Source organism: Lepidochelys kempii, chromosome 2 (assembly GCF_965140265.1).
Source record: "Lepidochelys kempii isolate rLepKem1 chromosome 2, rLepKem1.hap2, whole genome shotgun sequence".
Taxonomy (NCBI): domain Eukaryota; kingdom Metazoa; phylum Chordata; order Testudines; family Cheloniidae; genus Lepidochelys; species Lepidochelys kempii.
Window position 1 is genome coordinate 197,213,127 of NC_133257.1, and position 25,135 is coordinate 197,238,261.

The window sequence follows — 25,135 nt, forward strand, 5'->3', positions numbered from 1 at the left end:
CATAATCTGATGGCCTCTGCCTTACTGGCTATATTGTCCACTGGCAATGTCAGATTGAAACGATTCTTTAGTAAAACTGAAAAGAGAATATACTCATTAAGCAAAAAAGGCATTGTTCAGTGTTAATATTTTCTTTGTAACTCTTAAGAACTGCAGTAGAGTCAGGGAGACCAGTTGCAAGGGCAGCAGAAATTTAACTTTTTAAAATGTCTTTCAGTGAAAATGTGCAGCAAGCATACTGGGAACTGAAGAGGGAAATGTCTAACTTGCATCTGGTGACTGAAGTGCAAACTGAGGTTCTACGAAAATTGAAAACCCCAACTGCAACCAAGAAAGGCAAGTCAGTGTTTGCAGGAATAAGCCTTACAAATACAAACCACTGATCCAAGCTACACCATTTTAAAGAGAAACTAGCTATCATATCTTATCTAAATCTCATCAATTGAAGTTGATAAGCCAGAGTGTATTATAGTTCCAGCCTAACCCTTTACTGCTTTGGCTTCTGTCTCATACTGGTCAGCTTCACACATAAAGGTGTTGCTGATGTGTTGTTGTTTTTTTTTTTTCTTCAGTACTGTATTCTGTTCCCCTTGTGGCTTTTTTCTCAGTCAAGTGTCGCTGATGTGTACAAGGCTGAGGTGTTAAGTTTACTCATATTTGACCTTTTTACCACAACTACTTCATATTTTAAAAAAACAAAACAAAGATTTCACTTTTCAAATGAATTCTCTTTAATAGTATCAGCTATAGAAAACATTTTGGTAGCATTTTAAAATTCAGGAACAGATTTTGAACTCTTTCCATGTAGCTATAATTTTTCTTACTACTGATGAAAACATTCTGAAAACTTGTCTCCCAGTGAAATAGAACTCCAGATGATGACATTCCCTGTAATCAAAATATTGATGCTGGAAAACTGGTTTACCTCCACCACCCTCTTAAAAACAATTGACAAAATTGGTCATTTCCATTGCTCTGGGTTTACTGCAGATTTTATATGTTGCTGACTGAAATTATTTCTGTTTCAACTCTTGTGTGTAATATTTCCTTCCAATGCAGGGGTTTTACAAAAGACCGATATTTGGCACTGTCACCTGTGATCTAATGATAGAAAGCTAAAGAAGAGATCATTCGGTTAGTGAGTAGCAGCATCTCTATTTTTCACTGAGCAGGAAATTCCAAATGTAGGTAATAAATAGGATAAGTAACAGTCACTTGTTTATAGTATGTTTGATTGGTGACGACATCTGATGATGCACTTCTTTGATAAAGGATATAAACAGGTCAGAGAGCTCAGATGACCGATCCAAAAGGCTAAATATTAGAGGAACACTTTGCTAATACAGAATTGGATGGCTCAAGGAATTGATAATGGGATTCACCTCTAGGGCACCAGTTTGACTTTAGTCCTGTTCTGTGACTGATGATCACTATCTGAGGTAGTCTACGAAATGAGTTGGTAGCTTCAGTCCAGTTCCCACTGGATGAGTGTCTGTCTACATTGAAAAGGTACGCTACTGACAGATTTAACATCCAATTTCAGAAGAGAAATCAAGGATTGTGTGGACTCTGAATAATTCTCTAGTCCTAAGAAGTCTGTTCTGGCCAGGGTTGTGTGATGGTAGCGTAAAGAAGCATGCATTTGCTTTGCTGTAGTGGTTCTGTGGCTGTTGTCTCTCTCATCTGCACAAGTGCTAACAATTCATTTCCCCACCAGAAAACTCATTGCAGCAGCATTTTCTGCAGTCAGTAGTGGAGTTGTGCTTCAAGGGATATAGAAGACGACGACATAAATTGGTCTGCTGGGGTGTGTGGATTTTTGCCAGGCTTATTTTGTAGGTTTCTTTGCCCACAATCATTTATTGGCACATACAAGCATCTAGTTCAGGGGTCGGCAACCTTTCAGAAGTGGTGTGCTGAGTCTTTTAAGGTTTCCTGTGCCAGTAATACATTTTAACATTTTTAGAAGGTCTCTTTCTATAAGTCTATAATATATAACTAAACTATTGTTGTATGTAAAGTAAATAAGGTTTTTTAAATGAAGCTTCTTAAACATTTTAAATTAAATCAAAATGCAGGGTGGCCAGGACCCAGGCAGTGTGAGTGCCACTGAAAACAGCTTGCATGCCGCAGGCCGCCTACCCCTGATCTAGCTGTATTCCTTCTTGTAAGCTTCCAATCTTAAAGCTGGACTTGGCTTACTGATTCATCAATGTCTCGTATTAATGCCGTGCAGTCACGATGCACCTGCATTGTTAACATGCAGAGTATAACCTTGATTTGAACCATGTCTTGGACTATTTATGGGAGAAAATCAGTTTGCCTAATAACTGTGTTCATGCACTCCTTATCTCCTTCTACACACGAATTGGCTTTTAGAGGAGATGATGATGAGGAAAGAAACTTCTTGAATTAAGAGAGCTAATAGACAAACATGATCCTCCCTTTAACAAATGTTTCCAGATATTCCATGACCTTCTAAAATGATATCCTTGCATATTTTAGGGTTGAGTTGAGTCAAAAATTGGGCAAGTAAAACAGTGAGGTAAAAGTGACTAGACTGTGAATTAATATAAGGGAAACCCTATGACAACAGCAAAGAATTGAATTGCTTTCTCTTTCTTTTACAAGGACCACTATATTTTCAGAATGTTTCACACATGTAGAATAGTGTGTTCCCAAGCAGTATCTTTCTTAAGGAAAAGGCTGGTAGAATCTGGAATGTCTTTGGAGAAAGTATTGAGTCAATGTCCATTGAATCTTGTTCAAAAAGTTATGGGCAGGAGTAGAATGAATTTCCTCTCCTTCCCACACTGTTTTATTCACTATTCTAAGTTCCATTTCTGAGTACTTTTGAAGTTTGTTCTATAGCAGAAGTGAGGCTTTTTTTCAGAGCGCCTTTTACTTTTCAACACTGTTTCATACTCCTCAGAGAATGGAGAGGGTAAGCAAGAAATTTATAGAGTTCAAAGTAATTGATGTGACATGTTAATCTTGCCAACAGAATGTCCATTGCAACACGTATGTGGATTCCATTTATCCACATACAAGACACTGTTCACGAAAAGCAGCTCATGGCTTCTTGAAGCATTTTGAAAATCTTTAAGTGTAATGGTGGATGAAAAACAATGAGAAAGTGGGGTGTTTTCTGATGCTTTTCAGTACCTTAACATATAGTAAGTAGAACATGAGCAAATTTTAAGATTGAAGGCTATATAATGCTGTAGCTCCTTGCATGAATTGGGCATTATATAACTCTTAAATGTTGAGAGAGATCCACCGTAGGACTCTGTCTGAATTGACACACTTTTGCTGAATGTGTTTAGAAGCAACTTCCTTATTTAGGAATATTTTTTGCTATCTCAGGAAAAAATTTGACAGTCCAGTCTTGTTTTGAGTTCTTGCTGGGCTGATACAGTTTGGTCAAATCTTGACTACAGCCAACTTATACTGTTTACTATTTAATTCTCTCAATGCCTCATAGGAAGGATGAAATGGAACGTTTCTCTTTTGTTGCTGTCACTTAGAATGCCCTCTGTCTGTGGAAACAAACATTTTCCTCAGAATTTATCTCAGTATTTCAACCACTAGTTTCTGGCCTGAACTAGCTCCAGACCACTGGAGTGTACTGATTTTTTGGGTGTATTTTCTCATCCTTACAATTTTCATCTAGTTCTCGGTAGGCCATTTCCTTGAATGTGAGTATTCCGCTCACACGTGTTCGTAAGCAAACTACAGCAACTCCTCATGGAGCACTTAATACAACAGGGCACCAGTCCTGATGGGGCCTACCCACTGCTACAAAACAAACAGATAGTATATGTTGTGTATATAACTACTCAATAGTAGGACAAGGCTGCCTAAGTGGCTCTGCATGCTTCTCTTGTCAAATAATCTTAGTCTTAGAGTATAGAAATTTGGGTAATTTTATTGAGATTAAAGTACTTTCAGGTTGATTATCAGAAATATTGACCTTGAAATTTTTATTAACTAGTTATAACCCAGACTGTTAGTCACAGACAATAGACAGGTTGCATCATCCCACACTTTTTTTGAGATGAATAGCTATGCTACCACTAGCTTGGCTGTCGATAGAAGGTTCAGTTTAACTAGAAATATCCAAAGAGTAATAATACAATTCCCTTTCTACGCTTCTGACTGAATAACACTTCATCTGCCCTAAAGCTTCACCAGCCCCAGTATTCACAGCTTTTGGAGTATAGTACGTGGTTGCCATTTGTCCTTGTACCTATGAATAGCTTACAGCTCAAGCACTGCTTCTTACACCTATCAGCACAGATGGGGTGAGTCACAAATTTCCTAACTGTATCTTCCAGATGCAACAAACCAGCCCTTCGAAAGTGTTTTTTACTGAAATTTGCTAATTGGTCACCATTTTTTTTCACGTTCCCTGGCAGGGTGACGCTACATCCTGCACTGACTCTTCTGTTTGTTCCTTCTGAGTGTTGTGTTTATAAACCAGAGTTTGTATTCTAGATTCTTAGCTGTTGTAGGAAACTTCACCTTCTCTATGGAGTGCTTAATTTGTAGGATCTGACAATCTTCATTAAATTTGTAGTGAAATGCTAAAGAGAAGTAGAGGTGATATGGGCAATTTAGTCCCACCCACTCCTTGTCACATACTCACCCAACATGTGGCCAGTCCCATTTCTACTTCTGGATAGTTGCTGCCTGTTTTTTCAAAAGGTCCTCTCCTTCTTAGTCTGTTTGAAACCTGGCCCTTGAGCAGAGAAGCAGTAAGCTCCATGCCATCTCCCCACTGTTGCTTCATGGACTGAGGATGAGTTCAGGACCTGGCAGCCGCAGGAGGCAGCTCATTGAGAGACAATGAAATAAGGTGCAAGATTCTTTGCAGGCAAGCAACATTCATAGATTCCAAGGCCAAAAGGGACCATTGTGAATCAGACATTTGAGTCCACACAGATCATCCTGGTGCAGCACTCTATACTTGTGTCACCAAACTTCTAAAGATTCACAAGTCTCTCTCACATCCATGTGAGAACGAGTTGATTGGGTTTTTGAGAGAGTGCTATTTTAATGAGTTATGGTGAAACTTGCAAAATAAATTTGAATAAAAATTAACTCTGATTTAATTGGCACTCAGGATATGGGATCCATTAGGTGAAAAGTTGTCCTGTTACACTAGGTACATTTCTGAATGTATGTACACTATATCTTCTAGATCCATAAATTAAGAATTACATTTAGTTGTCTTCTCTCTCCAGCGTCTACTTGTGCACCAGTACAATGTGTTGAAGACGTGGAGAAGAACCTCACAAAGTTATATTTGACTTCTTCTGGGGCAGTCTACAAAAAAACCTCTCTTTCACAAAATGACAAACTTCTCTGCAATGCCATAGCTCCCCCTCTCGCAAGAGATGTAAAAATCCTGTCTGAACAGGCAAATCTCCAGTCGTGGACAGATGAGAGACCCATGGCGATTGGCAGCACCACCTGTCATGAACAAAACTCCTATGGAAAGAGCTCTCTGGAAGATAATTCCTGGGTATTCCCAAGCCCTCCAAAACCTAGTGAGACAATGTTTTGGGAAATGAAAAATAAATCCTCTTTGTCAAACTATCCAATAGATTACCTGGATCAGTGTAATCAAAACTGCCTGCACAAGAGCTAAGTAGTTTCTGAGAGAGACTGGGGCTGGTTCTGAATAGGCACCTGAGTGCTAGAATTTTTTTAAAGAGAAAAGTAGTTAGCTGAAATGCGGAGGTAACGTCTTTTGTCTTGTTCCAAGATGGGTGGCCTGATCACTCATTGCCGTAGATCAGGACTAAATCAAAGGAGCTACTCTGGTAATAGAGGTATAAGCAAATCAGAATCCGGCCCTAAATGCTTGGTCCTCTTATATTGAACAGGACACACACTTGCAAATATTACACAGACTGAATATTGAACTCTTGGAATAAATCAAAATAATCCAGCTCCGCATTTCAGTTCGCTGTATGTACGTAACACTGCTCATAAAGACATTTGGTATCCTGTGTTAGAAACCTCTGAAAGCTGTGAGCTTACCTCTGACAGAAATGTCTTTCAGATATGGAACTCTCAGGTAAAGTAATGGAATTGGAATGTTATTTTTACCCCCTCTGGTTTAGGAACAGTCACTGGATTTATAATGTGTGAGAGATGCCAAAAGGAAAAGGTGAGATTTATAGGATTTTTTCCAAAATCATGTTTATGTAACATGTATAAACCAAAACTGCTAGGATACACTGTTTCGATGGCACCTTTTCTTTGGCATTACTGTAAGTATTTAAAGATCATACATGGATGCTGCTGAAAGCTGTAATTCATGGACATAGTTTTTATTTTTTTCCACTGAGAGAGGAAATTGGTGCCTGTTATAGAATCACCCTAACCAAAATGCAATGGTCTTTGTGTGCCTCCAGTTGTATATCACCAAAATCTTCACTTTAACTGTGATTTCTAAGGCCACCAACTTTTTTTTGTCGCAGAAACAGAAGCCTTAATTTGAGCAGCTCAGATGTTAAGTGTCAGTGTTCAAAATACACAACTGTGCCACATCAGTAGGGTTTTTCATCTGTTGTGTAGAAAACTAGTGTTTCAAATTATAAATTTGCCAACTTTTACACAGTTTTGTCCATATTCTGATGTATGTGGTTAGCTGGTATAAAGATAAATGTCTCTTTAAACCAAGGAAACTTCTAGGCAGTTAAGTCTTGCTCTTTGGTAGAGCAGTTTGCTTCTTACACCAGGTTTAAAGTGAAATGGTTGAAATGTACAATACTTTTGAGGAAAATTCTACATTGGGTGTTTCATATTCTGAGTGAATGTAAAGTTTAATTGGTAGTAAAATGATCAGTACTGGTAATTGTTCCCTGTATACAGGGAACAAGCGTCCAATTCACCTTAAGGTCAATGTAAAGAAAAAATGGATTTCACAACAGTTGAGCAGTAAAATATAAAAAAAGCAAGTAACTTCTGTAGGAAAGTTATGGCTGCATTAGTCACATCAGTGATGTACTATTAAAAGTATGATGAAATGTGGGCACTATGACTTATGTAGGTCCACTGCTCCCCCTCCCCCATGCATTCAGTACTTCATATGATATCCATCTCCTTTTTATGTATTGGAGTTTTGTCTATCTTAAGTCAAAAGAATGTCTTTGATACCATCTATTTTATTAGTGAACAGCATACATAAATAATATGCCTACCTTTCACCAGATATGTTTTTATCTTTGTTATCTTGCTCACGTATCCTGGTTTGTCTGTGATTAATGGAAATAGTGTCAGATGCTGGAATTTATTCTGACCAGTGAACATGACTGACTCAAGGGAGTACAAGCTCTTGCAAAGTAATAGAACAAACCCCAATATGCATAAAACAAATCCAAGTCGCTAGGCTTTAGCTGATAGAACCAACTACCTGTGTAATAACAAAGCACCAGAAACTATTTCTCATGTGGCTGCATAATATATCTAGTTTTAATGTAATTTACTGGGTTTACTCCCTGGTTTACAAAGATTTTTGGTAAGTTTAATGTATTCAACAGCCATCAACCTGATTAACAGTTGGAATTATGCAAGGAAGGAATCCTGTTGTGTAAAATTTTAAATAAATTTATTTTTGTTTGAAATGGACTTCACTTATAAATGTCCTTTTGCTTTGGCAAGCATAGCTGTTTCCTTTGTTGTTGCTCTGTCAATTCCTTATTTTTAGATTGTGTGCAAAATGGGGAAGAATTTGAATCTGACCACAGATCAGTGAAAATATAAAAAATTAAATTCAAGGTACCTGCTTAGCCCTTAGGAGGAGTGTACACCTCCACAGATTGCCCTGACAGGTGGAGGAGTATTCTCCTCCTGGGTACATGAAGGTAGTTGGGGTTGGCTGTCTTAGGCAATAGAACATTCCTATATATTCCCTTATTCTTCCTCCCCTCTTCCAAAAGTGCCCCTTTCCAATCTTGTCCTCTTCACCTTTTATAAACAGCCAGGCTGCACTTCAGCATGAAGCTGCTCTGTTCTCTGTGCAAAGAAGCCCTTATGCCTAGGCCTCTGCTACAAGTATGTGCTGAGGGAGAAGAGAGGAAGGAAAAGCAGTACTCACTGAAGGGGACTGCTAGATTCTGACAGGTGAGACAAGGGGGGGCTTGCTGTAGGCTGGAGTTGCAGTCCACTAAGAGCACCAAGCAGCTCTACCATAACCCTTGAAAAGGGAAGCTCTGGGTTTGGAGTCATTGGGGAACTGGCCATGCATTTGTTAATCTGAAGTCTGCAATCAAATCTTGACTAAGAAGAGCAATTTAAATCATGTTTTTTGTGGGTTAGAAGGATTTTTCCATTTTCAGAAGTCAAAGGTTCTTATTGAACATGCTCACAAATGGCATGCTAATGCCATAAGAGGTAAAGAATGGCTGCAGTGGGGTTTTTTGTATAAGAAAAATCAAAATTCAGTCCAGTTGATCAATATGTAAATGGGAGCAGAAAGCAAAAATTCCTCTGAAAATGGGTAAATTGTATGATTTTAAAAATAAGACTTTTGGAAAAGTCAAATTGTGTTAAATTTCATGACCCATGGGAACTGGTCACTGCTGTGGCTCACAGCCCTACTCATCCTTGATGGTAGTAGTATGAAAGTGTCACAGAATATTGAAATTTTGTTGGAAAAACATGGTTAGTATTTGATGCTTTTTGTATCAAGTGAAGATAAAGCAAGTTGCTTGCATACTAAGTATCTGGAAAGTCACTTATTTCCTAGGGTTTTTTTTATTAATAGTTAACACTGGCATAGTAGAAATTTAGAGGCACTGTCCCCTTTCAATTCAAAAGGTAGTAATAGTTTCAGAAACTTTTGTCCTGAGTCTACTGACTTCATGGTTTTTTTTTCTCCTCCCTTGCTGCTGTGTGAAATATCCAGGCCAAGGAGGGAAGAGAAGTGAAGCACCAAAACTAGCTTCCCCTAACAGGCTGTCAAATGTATAAAGTGAACAGATGGTTGGGTTTTTTTTGTTTCATCTCTTCCAGTTACAATAAGCTTGGTGTAGTGGTTGCAAGGCTAGATTTTTTTTTTAAGTCCCTTTAAGTTGATTGTCTTTTTTCCAATGAATAGTACAAACTAAAATCAAAACTTGGGGGGAAACTTTCATAGGCAAAAATTAACTGTACCACCCTTCCTGATGAGTAAGTAGGTACCACACAAGCAGTCCTAAAAGGATTTCAACCGAAGCCCTCACTGCATTGGGGGCTTGCAGCTGTCTGCTGTAAGTGCTCAGAACGGCTCTTTATGTGATGGTTCCCTCTTATTTTAAGATAGAAAACTGTACTTAAGATGTCACAGTGCTAAGAGGAATTAACATGTTGGAAAAGTGTACAACTAAATCTTCCATGGTGAAGGGGGAAATCTGAATCTCTCCCACCCTTTTATCCTGAACTCAGTGCAGGGTAAAAAAGAGGGATAGGGCTGCATTGTCATTTCAGTCCTGTACAGGAGCCACTCTGTGGCATACTGCAGAGATGAAGGCACAAGAAAGCAAACTATAGAACCAGATAGTTATCTAATGTGAGTTAGCCTAATTCCATTGATTATACTGCTGTTACTCGGCTCTGGCTCACGTTTAAAAAAAAAAGTAACTACAGAATGACAATGATGTATCCATATTCAGTCAATACCAACTGTTTGCAGCACCTACAATATTAAAATAAAAATTGAAGGGTTCTATAACTTATCATTAAGCCAAGTTTTGGGAGATAGTAGGCTTGACTCTGATCTTACACTGGTTTAAGACCCTTGAGTTGACATACTCCAGACTTGCTGATCTCACATAGATCAATGTATTAGTCTCCTTCACTTTAATGCTTTATATTCAGACTCCATTGTGTCTCTCAACTTAACTGCCAGGTTTTCAAAACATTAAGGATTTACCTGCATGAATTCCACTATAGTGCCTTCACGCTGTTGGAATTGACAGCGACAAGGGTCAGGTTCAATATCTAAGGGTTTCTCCAACAAAACCAGCTTGAGTCATCTCTTCCCTCCCTCCCCCCCCCCCCCCCCGTAACCTAGGACAATTACAGCCCACCCATGAGGCAATGCTTCCCCTCTCAGAAATTGAGTGTGAGTGTAAAAAAGAAACTTTAATAAAAGGAGGGACATAACCTGGCTTTAATTTGGGAAAACACCATCACAAACAGGGTTCATAAACACAAACCATCAGCAAAAGACCCACCCCCAAATAAGTTTGGCAGTGTCCTTTTCAGTCTATCAGCCAAAAGTCCCTTTAACAGGCCTGTCCCATTTCTGCACCCCACTCACAGTTGTCATCCTTGGTCAGTGCAGAGTCCGGAGGTGCATCTGCAGAGTTCACCTCCTGCCCTGGTTGGAAGTACGGTAAGAAGGCACTTCACTTGTTCTGCTGCCAGGGCCCTCGCTCACCACCCTTCCAGCTGATCAGTTAAAGTTGCATGTGCACTTCCCTGGAACAGAACCCAGCTGGCATCCCATCCTGGACACTGAACAAAGCAAGGAGCTACTGGTTGACAGTGTAGTCAAGTCAAGGTTTGGAACAGTCAGCATAGCTCAATCAATGAGATTTGGGCCTGCCGGCGTAGAGACAGTGCAAATGCCTGCTCTGCCAGCAGTGAGCTTGGACAACTGCACAGGTACCATATCCGTAAAACAGAAGGAGAATGGTTAACTTACGAGTGGAAAGGCTTGTTGTATCAGAACTGTGAAGCAAACAAAATTAAAACTAGTGAATGGAAGGTCATCTTTTGGCTTTCAGCTTGGGATATCTTCTGCTAGGCAGCGGGAGAAATTCCTATCTACTGGTGCATCTATCCCCCCTGAAGCTCCAGCTCCTACTATGCAAGAGGCTGAGTGGGGCCTGGGAGCATGCCCAGGGCACCTGGTTAGTAGAAGGCCTGTGCATTTGGTGAATGCTGAGGCTAAGTCCCACAGGCCTTAAAAGAATGATCAAGAGTCAACTGCTGGAGACTTTAGCAGCAAGCCCCTAAAGAGCTCTTTGAACATGTGCAAATGGTGATTTTTGAGGAATTTATAATTTGGACAAATCTTGATGGATTTTCAGAGGGACAGTAAAAAGCATCTGTTCCAAAGGCCATCCTACTGCTAAACTAAGTTCCTTCTCCAAAGGAATGGTTGGAATTAATATTGAAAAAAAACCTCTTCTTCCTCTCCTCAGAAATGGCTTATCTTCTTTAGCTGAAACTTCCCAAAAAGATCTGCCTGCACCAGACAGCAAATGTAGAAAACCTTAGCATATACTTAACTTGGCAACTGAAACTAGAGTGTTAAAATAGAAAAAGTGATAGGCAACCCTTAATAGGTGTCACTGCTAGCTCGATCTGCAGATGTTCTCAGGCTTCCCAGTTCATTAGGGTACACCTACACCCCATTGATTTCAGTAGTCTAAATGCCACTGAAACAAAAGGGTAGTGTTCTTGATTATTTAAGTAATAGGCATAGGCTTCAGGAGGCTAGGACTGTAATTTCTACCTATAATTTAAGATATTCACATTTCCAAATTTCAAGGACACACATGACCAAGCAGACTTTCCGTTTCAATAATTCAGGAGCAACCCCTACTCTGTGGTGATAAAAGGTACTAACAGCCAACAATTAAATACAAAAATCACTGGACAAACCTCTTCAGTGGGAGAAAAGCAGTAGAAGCTTCCCAGAGCCTTGCATACTCAAGTAATTTGTTCATCTGAAACACACTTATGGTTTTAAGAAAAGGAGGACTTGTGGCACCTTAGAGATTAACAAATTTATTTGAGCATAAGCTTTTGTGATGCTCAAATAATCCACTGCATGCATCTGACGATGTGAGCTGTAGCTCACGAAAGCTTATGCTCAAATAAATTTAATCTCTAAGGTGCCACAAGTCCTCCTTTTCTTTTGGCAGATACAGACTAATACGGCTGCTTCTCTGAAATTTATGGTCTTAACAGTGCATGTAAGTCTCCTGTTGTAAAATTTATTCTCTTCAAAATGAAGTTACAAGCAGATTCTTTACTAGAGAGACAAACTCCCCAAAACATAGCCACTCCGAAACTGACCTTTAATGTTTAGACAGAACACTACAGTTTCAAGTTTTATCTTTTTACCTAACACACCTGTTTCCCCTTCCCCCCCACTTGGATTTTTCAGATGCAGTAATCCAAGTGCAAGACCGCATTTTAAAGAGAGTTTCTTTCAAACAGTAAGCAAAGACAGAAAGTGCTACATAACATATCTAGAAACAAGTCTGGCTTTGTCTACCACTTTCATTTCCTTGATTTATTACTAGATCCTTGCCTTACCCATAGCTTTGTTTCTAATACACATATTATTTGGTTGCTTACTTACCACCATCCACAATAATTTCACAAGTGCAGCAACTCAGTTCCATTGTGTAAACTGGGTTTTTAATGATATAAGCATTATCACTTCTTTTGAAACAGGAAGGTAGGGAAGGAATGATACAAAACTAACTGTTTTGACATTTCAGTAAGTAACCTCTCCCCTTTGAAAGACAGAAGTGCTCTTGGTCTACATTTTTCTGAGACCAATTTCAGACTGTGGCAGCCATTTTCTTATTCTATAAACCAATATCTTGATCTGCTAACACCTTCTCTTCCAGCTGTAGATGCTGAGTTTAAAAATAAATGAAATGGAGTAACACGGCCTGGCAGAAAGAGAGAGATTACCAGTCATCTCTCCCCCTCCCGAGGTTGGACCATTCATTCCATCATGCAAACTTCAAAATAAATCCTAATGCCTCTTGTTTGCTCTTCTCTACCACCCTTTCTTACCTCCTAGCATTATCTTGTTTGGGGCACAGTCTGCTTTTTTTTTTTTAAGTGATGGTTAAAATTCCCATTACACTTCATGCCTTGTCTCCCTTCTGGAGACTTCTTTAGCCTAGTATGTTCTTGTTTCTTTTCCTCTCTTCCCATAAGTCTTTTCTCACAATCCAGCTTTCTCTAAAAAGAAACCTTACATTGAGAATACTTTTTCCTTAAACTATGCTCCTGCCAGTGTCTCAGTTGCAGTCTGTCTCTGAAAGAGGTTTCCTTAAGACGTGAGCTTCCTGAGCAGAGAAAAGTACTCTAAAGGGCTCATGAGTAATGGGGCAGTAGCCCTAGATATAGAAGTGGGCAGAAGGGACTGTAATGAAGATTGAGATGGCATGCTCCCAGAAGCAGTGCTCTGTGCAGGCCTGACTACACCTTTAGTTATTATATTACATACTCCTTTTAATGATAATCTCTACAGCAGTGAGCTATATCATCACACTTTAGCTGAGTAATAAAAAACAGACATTAAAATAATTTGATCAGAGTTAAAATAGTCACAAGTAGAATTTTAAAAATATTGTGTTTGAACAGTTCCTGATGGGGCACTTTTCCCAAGATAGGCTTGAAAAAATATTCTATACTTAACTGATTCATGCATACACAGTGTTTTGTTGTACAGCAGCTGTAACAATATTAAATGATAAATTAAAGGTACACCTTAAATTGTTCTTTTACAGAGAGTGGCTGGAATTTATTACCTTGGGTAAACAGAAGCAAAATGTCTTCCTTTGATTAAAAAAGTCTTAAATTCTACAGAGAGGAATATTAGTGGAGGGAGGGTAAAACACGAGAACGTTCAGTAAGAATGGATTGGTCTAAAAACTTTCTCAAAATACTCTACACGACAGAGTTCCGCAAACCCTTGGAGCGGGTCAAAAATATATCCTAGTTATTTTGGATTCATTCATAAGAGTTTATTCCTAATACACAAAATACAACATGAGATACATTTATTTCAATCAAATCCTGCCTCAGACAAATTGATTTTTTTAAACAAAACTGAGTCTGCTTATTCAATTAACGTACTTATTCCACCAAATCAATGTATATGTTGATAACTGAAGTAAATTTCCAAACTTCATTTTAGGATTTAGCTACATGCTTGTAGGAAGCTTCTGTTGTCTTTGTTTAGCAGGAATTCCAGTAGCTCTGAATTCTTCCCTTTGCTTCAAGTATTCAATTTTGCATTCTTCATAAAATGCTGGATCATTATAGCTACAAGAAAGAAAAAACAAACAATATTGTGGCTTCTACCTTAATCAAAGAAGTTAATAACATTTGTGGAACTGAGATGCTAACTACAGCATTAATAACTCTTTATATTTTGAGTTTAATGATCACACACAAGTTGATTTTGAATTTGCCTCTTTCCAATAGCACTTAGCTTAAATTTGCATCTGTCTCCTCCCTAACACTGCCTTCTGCTGGAGAGTATGATGTTTTCAGACCTAAAGTATGCCACTATGGCGGAAGAACAAAGCGGAGGAACTACTTCTGATATCACAATCCCACTAACCACTGCATTTTTCCTGGATACCAGCTGCTATTTTCTCAACATTAATTTTAAGATAAGCAATTGTACAACTATAAAACTACTCTGATAACTTGTGTTCCATGGAATAATATACTTACTTGTAATAGGAGCTGAACATATCTTTTTACTCATAAGCAAGATTTGTGATTCATGTATAGAACCTATTGCTAATAACCTAATCACTACATATTTAAAATGGTTTTAATTAAAAAACTACAACTGCAGATCATCTCATCAGGGGATAGGTGAGGGCTTCTCGAAAAGAGGAGTTAGTGCAAAATAAGCTAGGGTCTGCATTCAAAATGCAATAGATTTTCTGCACTAGGGGATATTTACTGCACACAAGGATACTTTGTGTAGTTTAGCTTTGGAAGTGGATTTAAGCTAAACTGCACAAAGGTACTCTTAGTGCAAAATAAGTGCGTCCCCAGAACCGCTAGTGGGGACTATTTCCCCATGTCAACACACTCTTCATATCTGCAGGAATACACAATTTGTGCCTTTTTTTCAACTAAGGGCTTGTCTACTGGGGAGTGTGATTTCTAAAGCTCACAGTAATTGGTCAATGTAGATCCTGCTGGTGTGTTTTAACATAGTGCTATTTCAAGCAGCATCATATTAAAGCCCAAAAGGGAACCTTTAGTGTGCATCAGCAGGATCTACACTGACCAACTAATGTGCAACACTTCAGTGTGCTTCAGAAATCACATCCCTGAAGAGCACATTACCCCATTATGTAGACAAACCCTAAGTAACCAAATCTGCCCTAAGTTATGGTAAGGGCACAGTGTGTTTAGTCGGGTACAAACAAGACAGGGCCCATAAACAGAAGATTTAACTAATTTTTTTCAATTCACCTTAATTTTTAGAAACACCATTTATGATTTAGCAATAATCTGAATTTCACATTTGTTCTATACTGGCTCCTGCTGTAGGACATCTGCTGTACGCCCAATACTCAGATCTGAGTTCTCCACAGTCTGCTGCAAAGGCCCCAGGAAATGAAGCGCTTACACACACACACACCACTGAAGGAAGTTATCAAGATTTATTTTATACAACTTCCACAAGGAAGTCCACAATTAATATACAGATTAATATTTACAGCAATGCACGCTTCCACTACATAAACAGAGCTGTTAACTTGAGCCTGGCAACACATACCTTTGATTTAAAGTTGTTATAACACGGTGCTGACTGTTCTGAACACCAACAAGAGTAATTGCTACAGTTCCTGGTAACGATGTTAATGTATTTTTTCCCCCTTCAGTTTCAGACTTTCGGCCCTAGAGTGACATAATTAATCCTCAAAACAGCCTGGCTGCAGATACTGACACCTAACAGAGTACAAGAGAGACTAAAGAAATTTCCAGACTCATTGCTCACATTCATTGGACAAACAAGAGCTTCAAAAGAGAGCTCAGTACAGGTCTCTGACACCATGGTAGAATATTAGTATCTACCAGCACTTTGCTACCACCAGCAGAGCTGCAGCAGTGTTCACAACCATGGGAAATTTTTCAGAAAAAATGCTAGTGTAAAAGATGCCTTGCTTTCCCTGATCCATGAAGCTGAAGATATAATTGCTTTCCTTCAGAAAATACCCCAACCTAGATTCAGTAGTGGAAGGCCCAAGTCATGACACCTTGCAAACTTGCTTGAAGAGGCTTAGCATCTCCATTCACTTCTGGAATCATCTGAAGATATGTGGAACCTTTTTGAGAGCACCCTGAAACTACATAATGAACTCAGGCATTGTCTAAAGGTCTTGGTGGTTGTCCCCTGCCCCAGTTTCTCAATGGCATCATGACTGTAGCAATATACATTTTTTTTTTTTTCAGGGTGACTTACTAGGTAGTTAGACATTCTTTCAAGGCTGCATTTTCCTGTTGACATTTCACCACCATAAGAAAGCCAGACTCTTGGCAGCATTTGGTAAAAGCTGAAATATAAAAAATAGAGAGTTTAGATTCTTTTACTATGGATCCACATTAACACAAGTACAATACACTATTTTAAAAGAGTATCTGACTCCCAAATTGACCTGTTTCTGGCATTATGGCAAGCTTGGAACTTTTGTAACTTCAGTATAGCCAAGCATTACACTTAGGTCATTGATGAGCTTCATGTATTTTTTTTAAAGACACAACTGCAGTCTGGCAGAAGTCAAAACTTCTCATTGATTTTAGCTGAGCATCTTAAAATCTGATGCTAAACTGTCAGGAGATTACTACTCTTTTAGCTGTTGCAAAAGAAAGCACATACACTGTGTGACTATGGGTATGTCTATGCCGCACTGTAAACCGGAGTCTGTGGGGCTTGTGGTCTCTGTGTTTCCAAGCGTGCGCTTGAGTGTCCATACCAGGTTTATAATTGCGGGACCCAGGTCTCTCAGCCATGCTAACATGTCCACACTAAATTTGCAGACCTTCTGACTCAGCTCTGCGACGTGAACTGCATCCACACTACAAAATGACAGGGCTTGGGCCCAAGTCAGAGTGAGACTCAGGCTCTGGTCCATCCCCTGAGCAGCATCCTAGGATCTCGGTCCTGAGTGCTTGCTGACTTGAGTCAATCTGATGTGTGTGTATGGATGGATAGAAGGGGGGCTTGAGCTCAAACCTGAGTGAGAGCCTGTGCTTAGTGTGCAGTGTAGACATACCTATCTTTAAATCTTTACCTTTGATGTGGATGATAAATAATCAAGGCCTGATTTGCCTCTCAAACCAGTTGTACACCAGTTTAAGGCTATTTATTTCAATGGCTACACCTGACTGTTGCTGCTAGAAGTGAGAGGACTATGTATTCCAAACTACACATTTTGGGAGCACTATGTGCTGCTTGGCCAAGGTGTTCTTTGAGCAAAAGCTGGTTCCGAGCTCTTGAATACCACGGTGTCCTCTGCCAAACGCAGACCTCACAAACACTCAGCCTGAATGATAGTGAGACACCTTTAGTATCCAACTAATAATTTAATTGGGTCAAATGCCATGCAGACATACCTGTTCTGATATTATCTAATGTCTAAATGATATGGCTCACTCCTGCAGCCACTATGAAATATATCCAGAAATTGCAGTATGTATATTACGCTGAATAAACCACTAATGCTGCTTGGTTGCATTTTTGTGTGTGTTATGAACAAAACAAATCACGTTATAAACATTTTCTCATTCACTGACCGAGTCTGATCTTCAAGCCTAACAACGGCTAGCCTGGAGCCTCAAGCTGTTTGTAAGGTCTTTGTCACTTGTTTAGCAACAAGATTTTAATTAGGATCTTTCCTTCATACTATACAACACATTAACACTCTCATATACAGTGATGTTGCTAATACCGCCAACCAATTTCTGAAGCTGTGTATTCTGTGACAAATCCCATTTAAAACTCTGCTCTCTACTTTTCATACTGATAAGTCAATGTTATTGTGGTTAAATAGCTTGTGTATGTTAAAAACACTAAATCAATGACTTCATTAGTGTCATTCAATAAAAGTTAGGACTGTTAACGTGTTTCTTCTATGACTAGGCTTCCAAAATTTGCTAAGCATAATAATGACTACAATCTAGTGTAGTAATGACAGTAATTACTAAACCAATTAAATACCACTAGCTGGATAATTTCCTCTTGTGAAAGAGCCCTTTGGAGAGGAGCTGGGAAACACTGAGGTGAGGTTTATGCCGTGGAGTTTCCAAGCAATCCTCGCCTTGGTGACAGGTCCTTGGGGACCTGGGAGCATACAACGGGCATAGTCTCCCACTCCTACAGCTCCTGGGGCTGCACAAAGAAGGAAACCACTAGTTCCATGGAGAAAATATGCTGCCCTGCTGATTCTTCTCTATAGCAGCACAGCTCAAAGGAGCCTTGCTACTACTAGCTGTATCTCCTGTGCACTGTGCAGTAGCCTTTAGTAGCATTGACTCCAGAATGCATTTCCTCTTTAAAATCCAAAGAGTCAGCAGGAGGAAATGCCAAGGAGAATAGCTGATCATCTGCTCTGCTCCCTATCCCCAAATCCCACCGATCACTCTCAGGGGTGTCTCATAGAGGGGAGAACACAGAGTAGACACATCTCCCTGAGAGAGAGCGAGATGATGGATCCCAGTTCCATCTACTTGCAGCAGTGAAAGGAACCACCCAGCCTTCAGAAAAGTATCTTATTTTGTATAACACAAAAACTAAAAATGGAATGTATGAGGTTCTTTAAATATCAACATTTAAAAATGCATAGCCTATAACTGATTTCCTACTTATTAGTTACCCTGTGTAGTGTGCAATTAATTTTCTTTCCATTCAATAACTTTACAAAAAATATCTAAAGAATTTAATAGAATAGGTTTTGTTTAAATTAATTGGCATTTGCTTACAGGTACTTATGACTAGTTGCTTACAAGAGGTGATGGGTTTTTTTAAAATGCTGAAATAGAAAGCTACTATGATTGCAAAAATTAAAGTCATTGTTAAGCTATATTTTTCTGCTCAACAATATGCACTTTTAGATCCTAGCTAAATGTGTGCAGATATTTTAGTGGATATAATCGGTAAACTGACTTTTCAAAACAGTTACTTTATGCCAGATGAATTTAGGACACTGTTTAACAGTATAATAAATATACTGCTGATTCATTAACAGCAAAATCTACCAAAGCTAAACAAGTAAGAATAAATCAAATTATGTCAGCTGAAAATTGGAAATATACTCTTTTGTTGAAAAATGTAAAGTAATGAATATTGTAATGTAAAATATTGTAATGTAAATGTAAAGTAATGAATAATCCTAACTATATAGACAAAATGATGGGGTCTAAATTAGCTGTCGCCACTCAAGAAAGATCTTGGAGTCATTGTGTGTAGTTCTCTGAAAACATCCGTTCAATGTGACCCAGCAGTCAAAAAAGCTAACAATGTTAGGAACCCTTAAGGCTAATAAGATAACAGACAATAAATATCACAATGCCACCACATAAATCCATGGTGTACACACATCTTGAATACTGAGCGTAGTTCTGGTTGTTCCATCTCAAAAAAGATGCATTAGAAATGGAAAAGGTACAAAGAAGGGCAACAAAAATTATTAGGTTTCAGAGTGGTAGCCGTGTTAGTCTGTATCAGCAAAAAGAATGAGGAGTACTTGTTTGTGGCACCTTAGAGACCAACAAATAAATAAATATGCTCAAATAAATTTGTTGGTCTCTAAGGTGCCACAAACAAGTACTCCTCATTCTTTTTGCTGATATAGACTAACACGGCTACACAATACATAGTCAACCTGTGGAACTCGTTGCCAGGGAATGTTCTGAGGCCAAAACTGGGTTCAAAAAATAATTAGGTAAATTCATGGAGGACAGATTATCAACTGCTATTAGCCAAGATTGCCAGGGATGAAACCCCATGCTCTAGGGGGTCCCTAACCCTCTGACTGCCAGATGTTGGGACTGGACAGCAGGGAATGGATCACTTGGTAGTTGCCCTATTCTGCTGATTCCCTTTGAAGCTTTTAGCACTGGCCACCCTTGGAAGACTGGATTACTAGCCTAGATGGACCACTGGTCTGACCCAGTACGGGCAGTCTTATGTTGTTGCTCTGATTTTCCATGTTTCTCCTCCACATTTGTACATTAATGTTTTTACTCTCATGGTTTTTTGAAAACGGTGATCAATGTGAAGTAGTTACACAGTAGCAAGTCACTGGATCAAATACATTTTACAAGTTTAGTGTACATATAGATACTTTTTGGGTAAGCTGATGCTGGGAAACAAGTTAGTAGAAAAGGGAGCTCAAGGCTACTAGGGCCAGGCTCAAGTCATTGACTGTAAGTGCAAATGTAGCTGAGTACCTCTTCATCTGCATGCATAACAACAGTAATCACATTCTTTAATATAGGTGTATATTTGTATGCAGACCCCCAACATAACTCCTTAAAAAATCTGGCCCTGTATATTTGCCGGGACACTATTTCCAATGGCTCACGTTAACTTACTGAGCAGTTGCTAGTGCAATGTTATTCTGTTAACGTACCCTCCACAGGCTCAGCTCTGCATGATGCTGGCACATAAGGAGTAAATATAGATAGAGCCCTGTGTGGATACAAAATTTGTATCTACATCTGATCCGCAAACAAGCATCTGTAGATTCAGATATTCGTGGATATAAAGCAGGTATCTGAAGATTTGCAGGGCTCTACACATAGGGAAATTTGTCTCCACAAAAGTAGCAGGGAGAATCTTGCTGTTTTGCTGAAGAGTAGGCTGGCTGTGGGTTTGATCCTGATTCTGTTGAAGCCCAATCATATTATATACTGACTAAAGAGGGAGTGGGCTTCCAGTTAAACGGTTTCAAGCCACCTGAGCAGGCCTGCTTGTGTACTGAAATCAGAAGGACTTCTCCAATTCACAGGAAAGCAGAGAATCTATCTAAAGTTCCCCCAAAATATTGACGGGAGCCTTTTTACAGGCTCATTTTGAGAAAAGGTAAGGTCAAGCTTTACATTTTCTTTTTGTTTACAAAAGACCTGTGAATGAAAAATACAGGAATGATGCACTGCCTATTCTGACCATTTTGGGGGAAATTTTCTAAAGGGCCTCAGACTGGTTTCTAAAATGTTACATGCTGTTTTGTAGTTTTCCTGGGGCAAATTTCTGCTGGGGCAAAACTCAGAAGTGCATATGCAAATCACTATTTTATCTACCTTTACAGTACCCATCACCATGCTACCTTCAAAATCCTCCTGTGAGTTGGGAAAGTATTCATGTCTAAGGAAGTTACATGAACAATATAGTTCAGATGTATAATGTACCAATATCACCAGAGGATGGTCAAACCTAAAGGCAGTGCAGGCTATATACTGATATAATGCACTTTTTAAAGGTGAATGAACACTGAAAACCTTTCCAAAATAAGTGTATTTTAGTGAGATTTGAGTGAAAAGAAGGTGCCACGTGCCCAAGGGAACATTTTCATGCGGAAACTGAATACGGTCTTAAAATGCCAGACTACTTGATATATATGTACACTAGTTTCCATTTTAGCAAGTTGCAAAAACTTAAAAGTCCACAAAAATGAAGTTTTTAAGGCTGCTTTTGAACAGCTGGACCTACATGTATTATAAAATGGTGTTGCTAGGAAAAATAAGAGCAATACAAGATATGCAAAATGTGCTGTAATAGCACCCGGGTATTTATTTAGTTTCTTTTTAAGAGAATGCTATTACTGAATTAAAATGTATAGCTTTTTTGTTGTTTCTTGGAGATTTCTACAGTGTGGCCCTATTTCACCATTTCATAGCAACGTGACAGCTATAATCAGTATAAAAAAATAAAATGTGGCTCTCTCATTAAAAGCCTTCTAAAGCTTAAGACTTGTCTAGTGACCATTCTGATTTCTAGCCCCCACAGGCTCATGCCAAAGTGCTGTGCTGCTTTTTTGTAATAATCAGTCCTTCTGGAAGCTGCAAAGTAAAAAAAAAAGGCTGAAGACAACAGGAGGTCCCTCTCACTTGTTAGCTCACCAGTCTTGATTGGTTGAAGGCGTGATGTCCCAGTGAACATAACTGGAAATGCATAGCGAGCATTCCCTAGCTTCAGAAGGCCCTGCTTGTGGTATATGGACACGCAAACAGAAAGCATCATTACAAAGTGATAAAACTGCTTCAAGCTATATAGCTTTAATGTTCCCGACACTTAACACAGAAGGAAAAAAAGGAGCAGGTTAGAGCATATTAGACATCGCCGCATGAACACACACTACTTAATTACTCCTCTCTCCTTGTATTTCTAAGCACTTTAAAATCCATGTGATAATGGTGTAAGGGACTACGGTGCAAGGCCATTTTACTTAGAAATATTTGCCAGAAGCTCTCCAGCAGCCAGGAGAGCATTGTTCTAATTTTAATTATCTCCAATTTTATATTTTTTCCATTAAATATCTTATGATCTCTAAATGCAGAACATCAAAAATTCCAGTATTAAAAATCTGCTTTGGGGAATAACTGCACAAATTGGGAGCAGTATTTTCAGATGTAATCTCAAATCAAAATCTACAGAAACAGATATTAGGTTTAGCTGTCACCACAATATTCTGGTTCTAGCTATTTTCATACCGCAGACCAGTAACTTCAAGGTACATAATTGGCTACGACAAAAAAGTAAATATCTAAGATCTGATTAAACTCATAATAGTTTAATATTTTCATTTTTAACAGCTACCAATGTAGATTGTAACTCCAGGAGTCTAACCTTTCACATTCAACAGAATGCAGCCTGTTTCCTGATATTACATGCTGAGTGAGGAACAGTTGCTCTTTCAATAATGATCTCAGCTCTGGTGATGGGAGGCACCAGAATATGGAAATAAAGACAGAAATTTGACTTTTTTGTGGTACAATAAAATATTTTTTAAAACTTGTCCACTGGTTTGTGTTTGTAGTTAAGGAGTACTCCCTCTCCTGTGGGTGTCAGCCATACATCAAAAGACCAGGCAGGACTAAGTGACAGCAAACCAAGCTTCTCCCATTTCAGACACTCTGGGTGCAATCCTGGCCCCACTGAAGTCTATTGTAAAGCTTCCACTAACATCAGTGGAGCAGGATTTCACGCTCCATTTTCAGAATCCCCAGTTAATGACTTCCAAGCTGTCAAACAAACTTGGTTAGCCTACACCAGTTGTCACCAACTGGTCAATCACAGTTTGGAGTGAAGGTTTAATTAAATTCAAAAATGTATATGCTTGTTTTGTTAAAATATTATATGTTTGCTGTTGAAGAAAAACATTCAGAATATATAATAATGTTGCTTTAGTTAAATACAACAATTTAAATGTCTGTCTGGTGATGTTCTCCTCCTAATACAGCATGGCAAGAAAATCCTCCAAATATTAATGATTAACCTGTTGAATTGGAGATAGTTCACCTCCCAATGACTTCATAAAAATCTGCTTCAATTATCATTGGTAAATGAAATAACCAAGCAATCATTAATTTTCTGATATAGCTGTAAAACTAATCTGAAAAGTTTTCAGAATAAATCACTTTAAAAATGTATTGTGTGTACCTTCTAAAAATGAAACCTACATCTACCTCTAAGTTGTGAAGAAATGTATTAAGGTTTATAACAACCAAAAAGAATGTACTTTTATGTAGAAATCCATTATTAAATTGAGTCTTCCTGACTAGTGATTTAAATCAAATCCACCCTGAGAGAACTTGTGGAGAAGGGGCCCACTTAGAGAGTTTCTCAGGGAGGAAAGTGGAAGAGAACAGATCCTGTCCCTTCAAAGAGGAAACTAGGGAGATGATGAAGGCTCTGTTGATGCAGGCAACGGCTCCAGAATTAAGACTCTATTTTGAGGGACAAGCAAAGAGTGAGCAAATGGGGAAGTCCTGGAAGGAATCCCCTACTTCCTCTTCCCCTCCACTATCCTTCCAGATCTGGAGGAACACTGAAGCAAGGTGAATTCATCTAATTTCACCCCGGTCCGTGCCCTCTGGCAAGTAGCTGGGTGGCGATATTGCAGAGTCACTGCTTTGTTGGACCTGGGCTGCACAAAATACACAAGAATATAAGAAAAGATGCTTCTTGTAAGTAATCAGAAATATGTGACTTCCTGCCAAAAAGCGAGGATGGATATGCCTCAAAACTATGGGAAAATTAGCCTCACAACATGTGGCAACACCAAATCAGAAACAGACCATCGTTAAATGTGATATAACTCCATTTCCAGTGTGATACCCTATCCTAGGCAAAGACACTTTTGAGACATATTGACTTTGGTAGCATTTGTTTGCTTGGTCATGCTAATTGAGTTACTAAAACCGTAACCAGCTCCAGTTTTACTGATATGTATCCAAAGATAACATCCCTGATTCACAAGTAGTGAAGCCATACAAGAATAATAAAAGGTATTTCCTCTTAAATATGACTCTCAGAAGTTCTCTGTCACAGGCACAAGGGCCATCTCTCATTTTCAACACCAACTTATCACCTCTCTCCATTTCAGACAAAGCTGATTTACCTCATTTTTATTGTTGTAAAGAAATTAAACCCAAATTAACTAAAGCTTTAGACACATTTCTCATGTATACCTCATTCTGATTCTCTCTCACATCTGTGCCCTTATCACACTGAGGAATATAATCTTGAATGCTAGGATAAATGTACTGTCCAATTTAATATCCTTCCTGATTCCCTTATTTCATTATTACATCTATTACACAACAGTTACTTCACTGAAACAAATCAGCATTTTAACTGATTATTAAAACATTTTGTTTCCCGTACAATTTTAAAAATAGATAACCTAGTACACCATTCTAGATGTCCTCAACGTAGTGATTTACTTTAGAGAGAATGAAAATATATTACAATACGGATAGTCATAGTCTATAGTTCAAGTACATTTATTTCAGAAGGGTAGGGACTGAACCACAAGGCTGAACCAGGATCCAAGTTGAGCCAGAAAGAAATGCATACAAAATCTGAATTTCTAGCCAAACTAGGTGTGTGTGTGTGTGTTTTAGATACACATTCTATTTAGCTTTATAGAGTATCATTATTTTTAGTAACAAATTATAAAAGAAACTGAGCTATTATTTATGAGGTTTCTCAACACACTGTATTGCATTTCTGTGATAGACAGTTTGGTGTATGAAAGGGTTTGGACTGGTGTGACACTAAAAGGTAGGAGGAGATAAAGTACGTGCAACTATAATTTTACATTTTGAATTACATCAGTTTCTTCAG

At 38.7% G+C, this 25,135-nt stretch overlaps 2 protein-coding genes across 10 annotated transcripts in view; one reads left to right on the forward strand and one right to left on the reverse strand.

The window, feature by feature from the left end:
• Positions 1-7,641, forward strand: part of AZI2 (5-azacytidine induced 2) — a 45,943-nt gene extending 38,302 nt beyond the window's left edge. For all 9 annotated transcript variants that reach the window (XM_073333388.1, XM_073333391.1, XM_073333390.1 and 6 more), the window contains 2 exons: positions 218-336; positions 5,247-7,641. In XM_073333388.1, the coding sequence (XP_073189489.1) occupies positions 218-336; positions 5,247-5,653 (526 nt within the window). In that variant the 3' untranslated portion in view covers positions 5,654-7,641. The remainder of the gene's footprint in view (positions 1-217; positions 337-5,246) is intronic.
• A 2,509-nt stretch (positions 7,642-10,150) lies between these two features.
• CMC1 (C-X9-C motif containing 1) overlaps positions 10,151-25,135 on the reverse strand; it is a 69,083-nt gene continuing 54,098 nt past the window's right edge. The window contains exons 3-4 of the mRNA XM_073333409.1: positions 16,250-16,340; positions 10,151-14,079 (exon numbers count right to left, since the gene is read on the reverse strand). Of these exons, the coding sequence (XP_073189510.1) occupies positions 13,959-14,079; positions 16,250-16,340 (212 nt within the window). The 3' untranslated portion in view covers positions 10,151-13,958. The remainder of the gene's footprint in view (positions 14,080-16,249; positions 16,341-25,135) is intronic.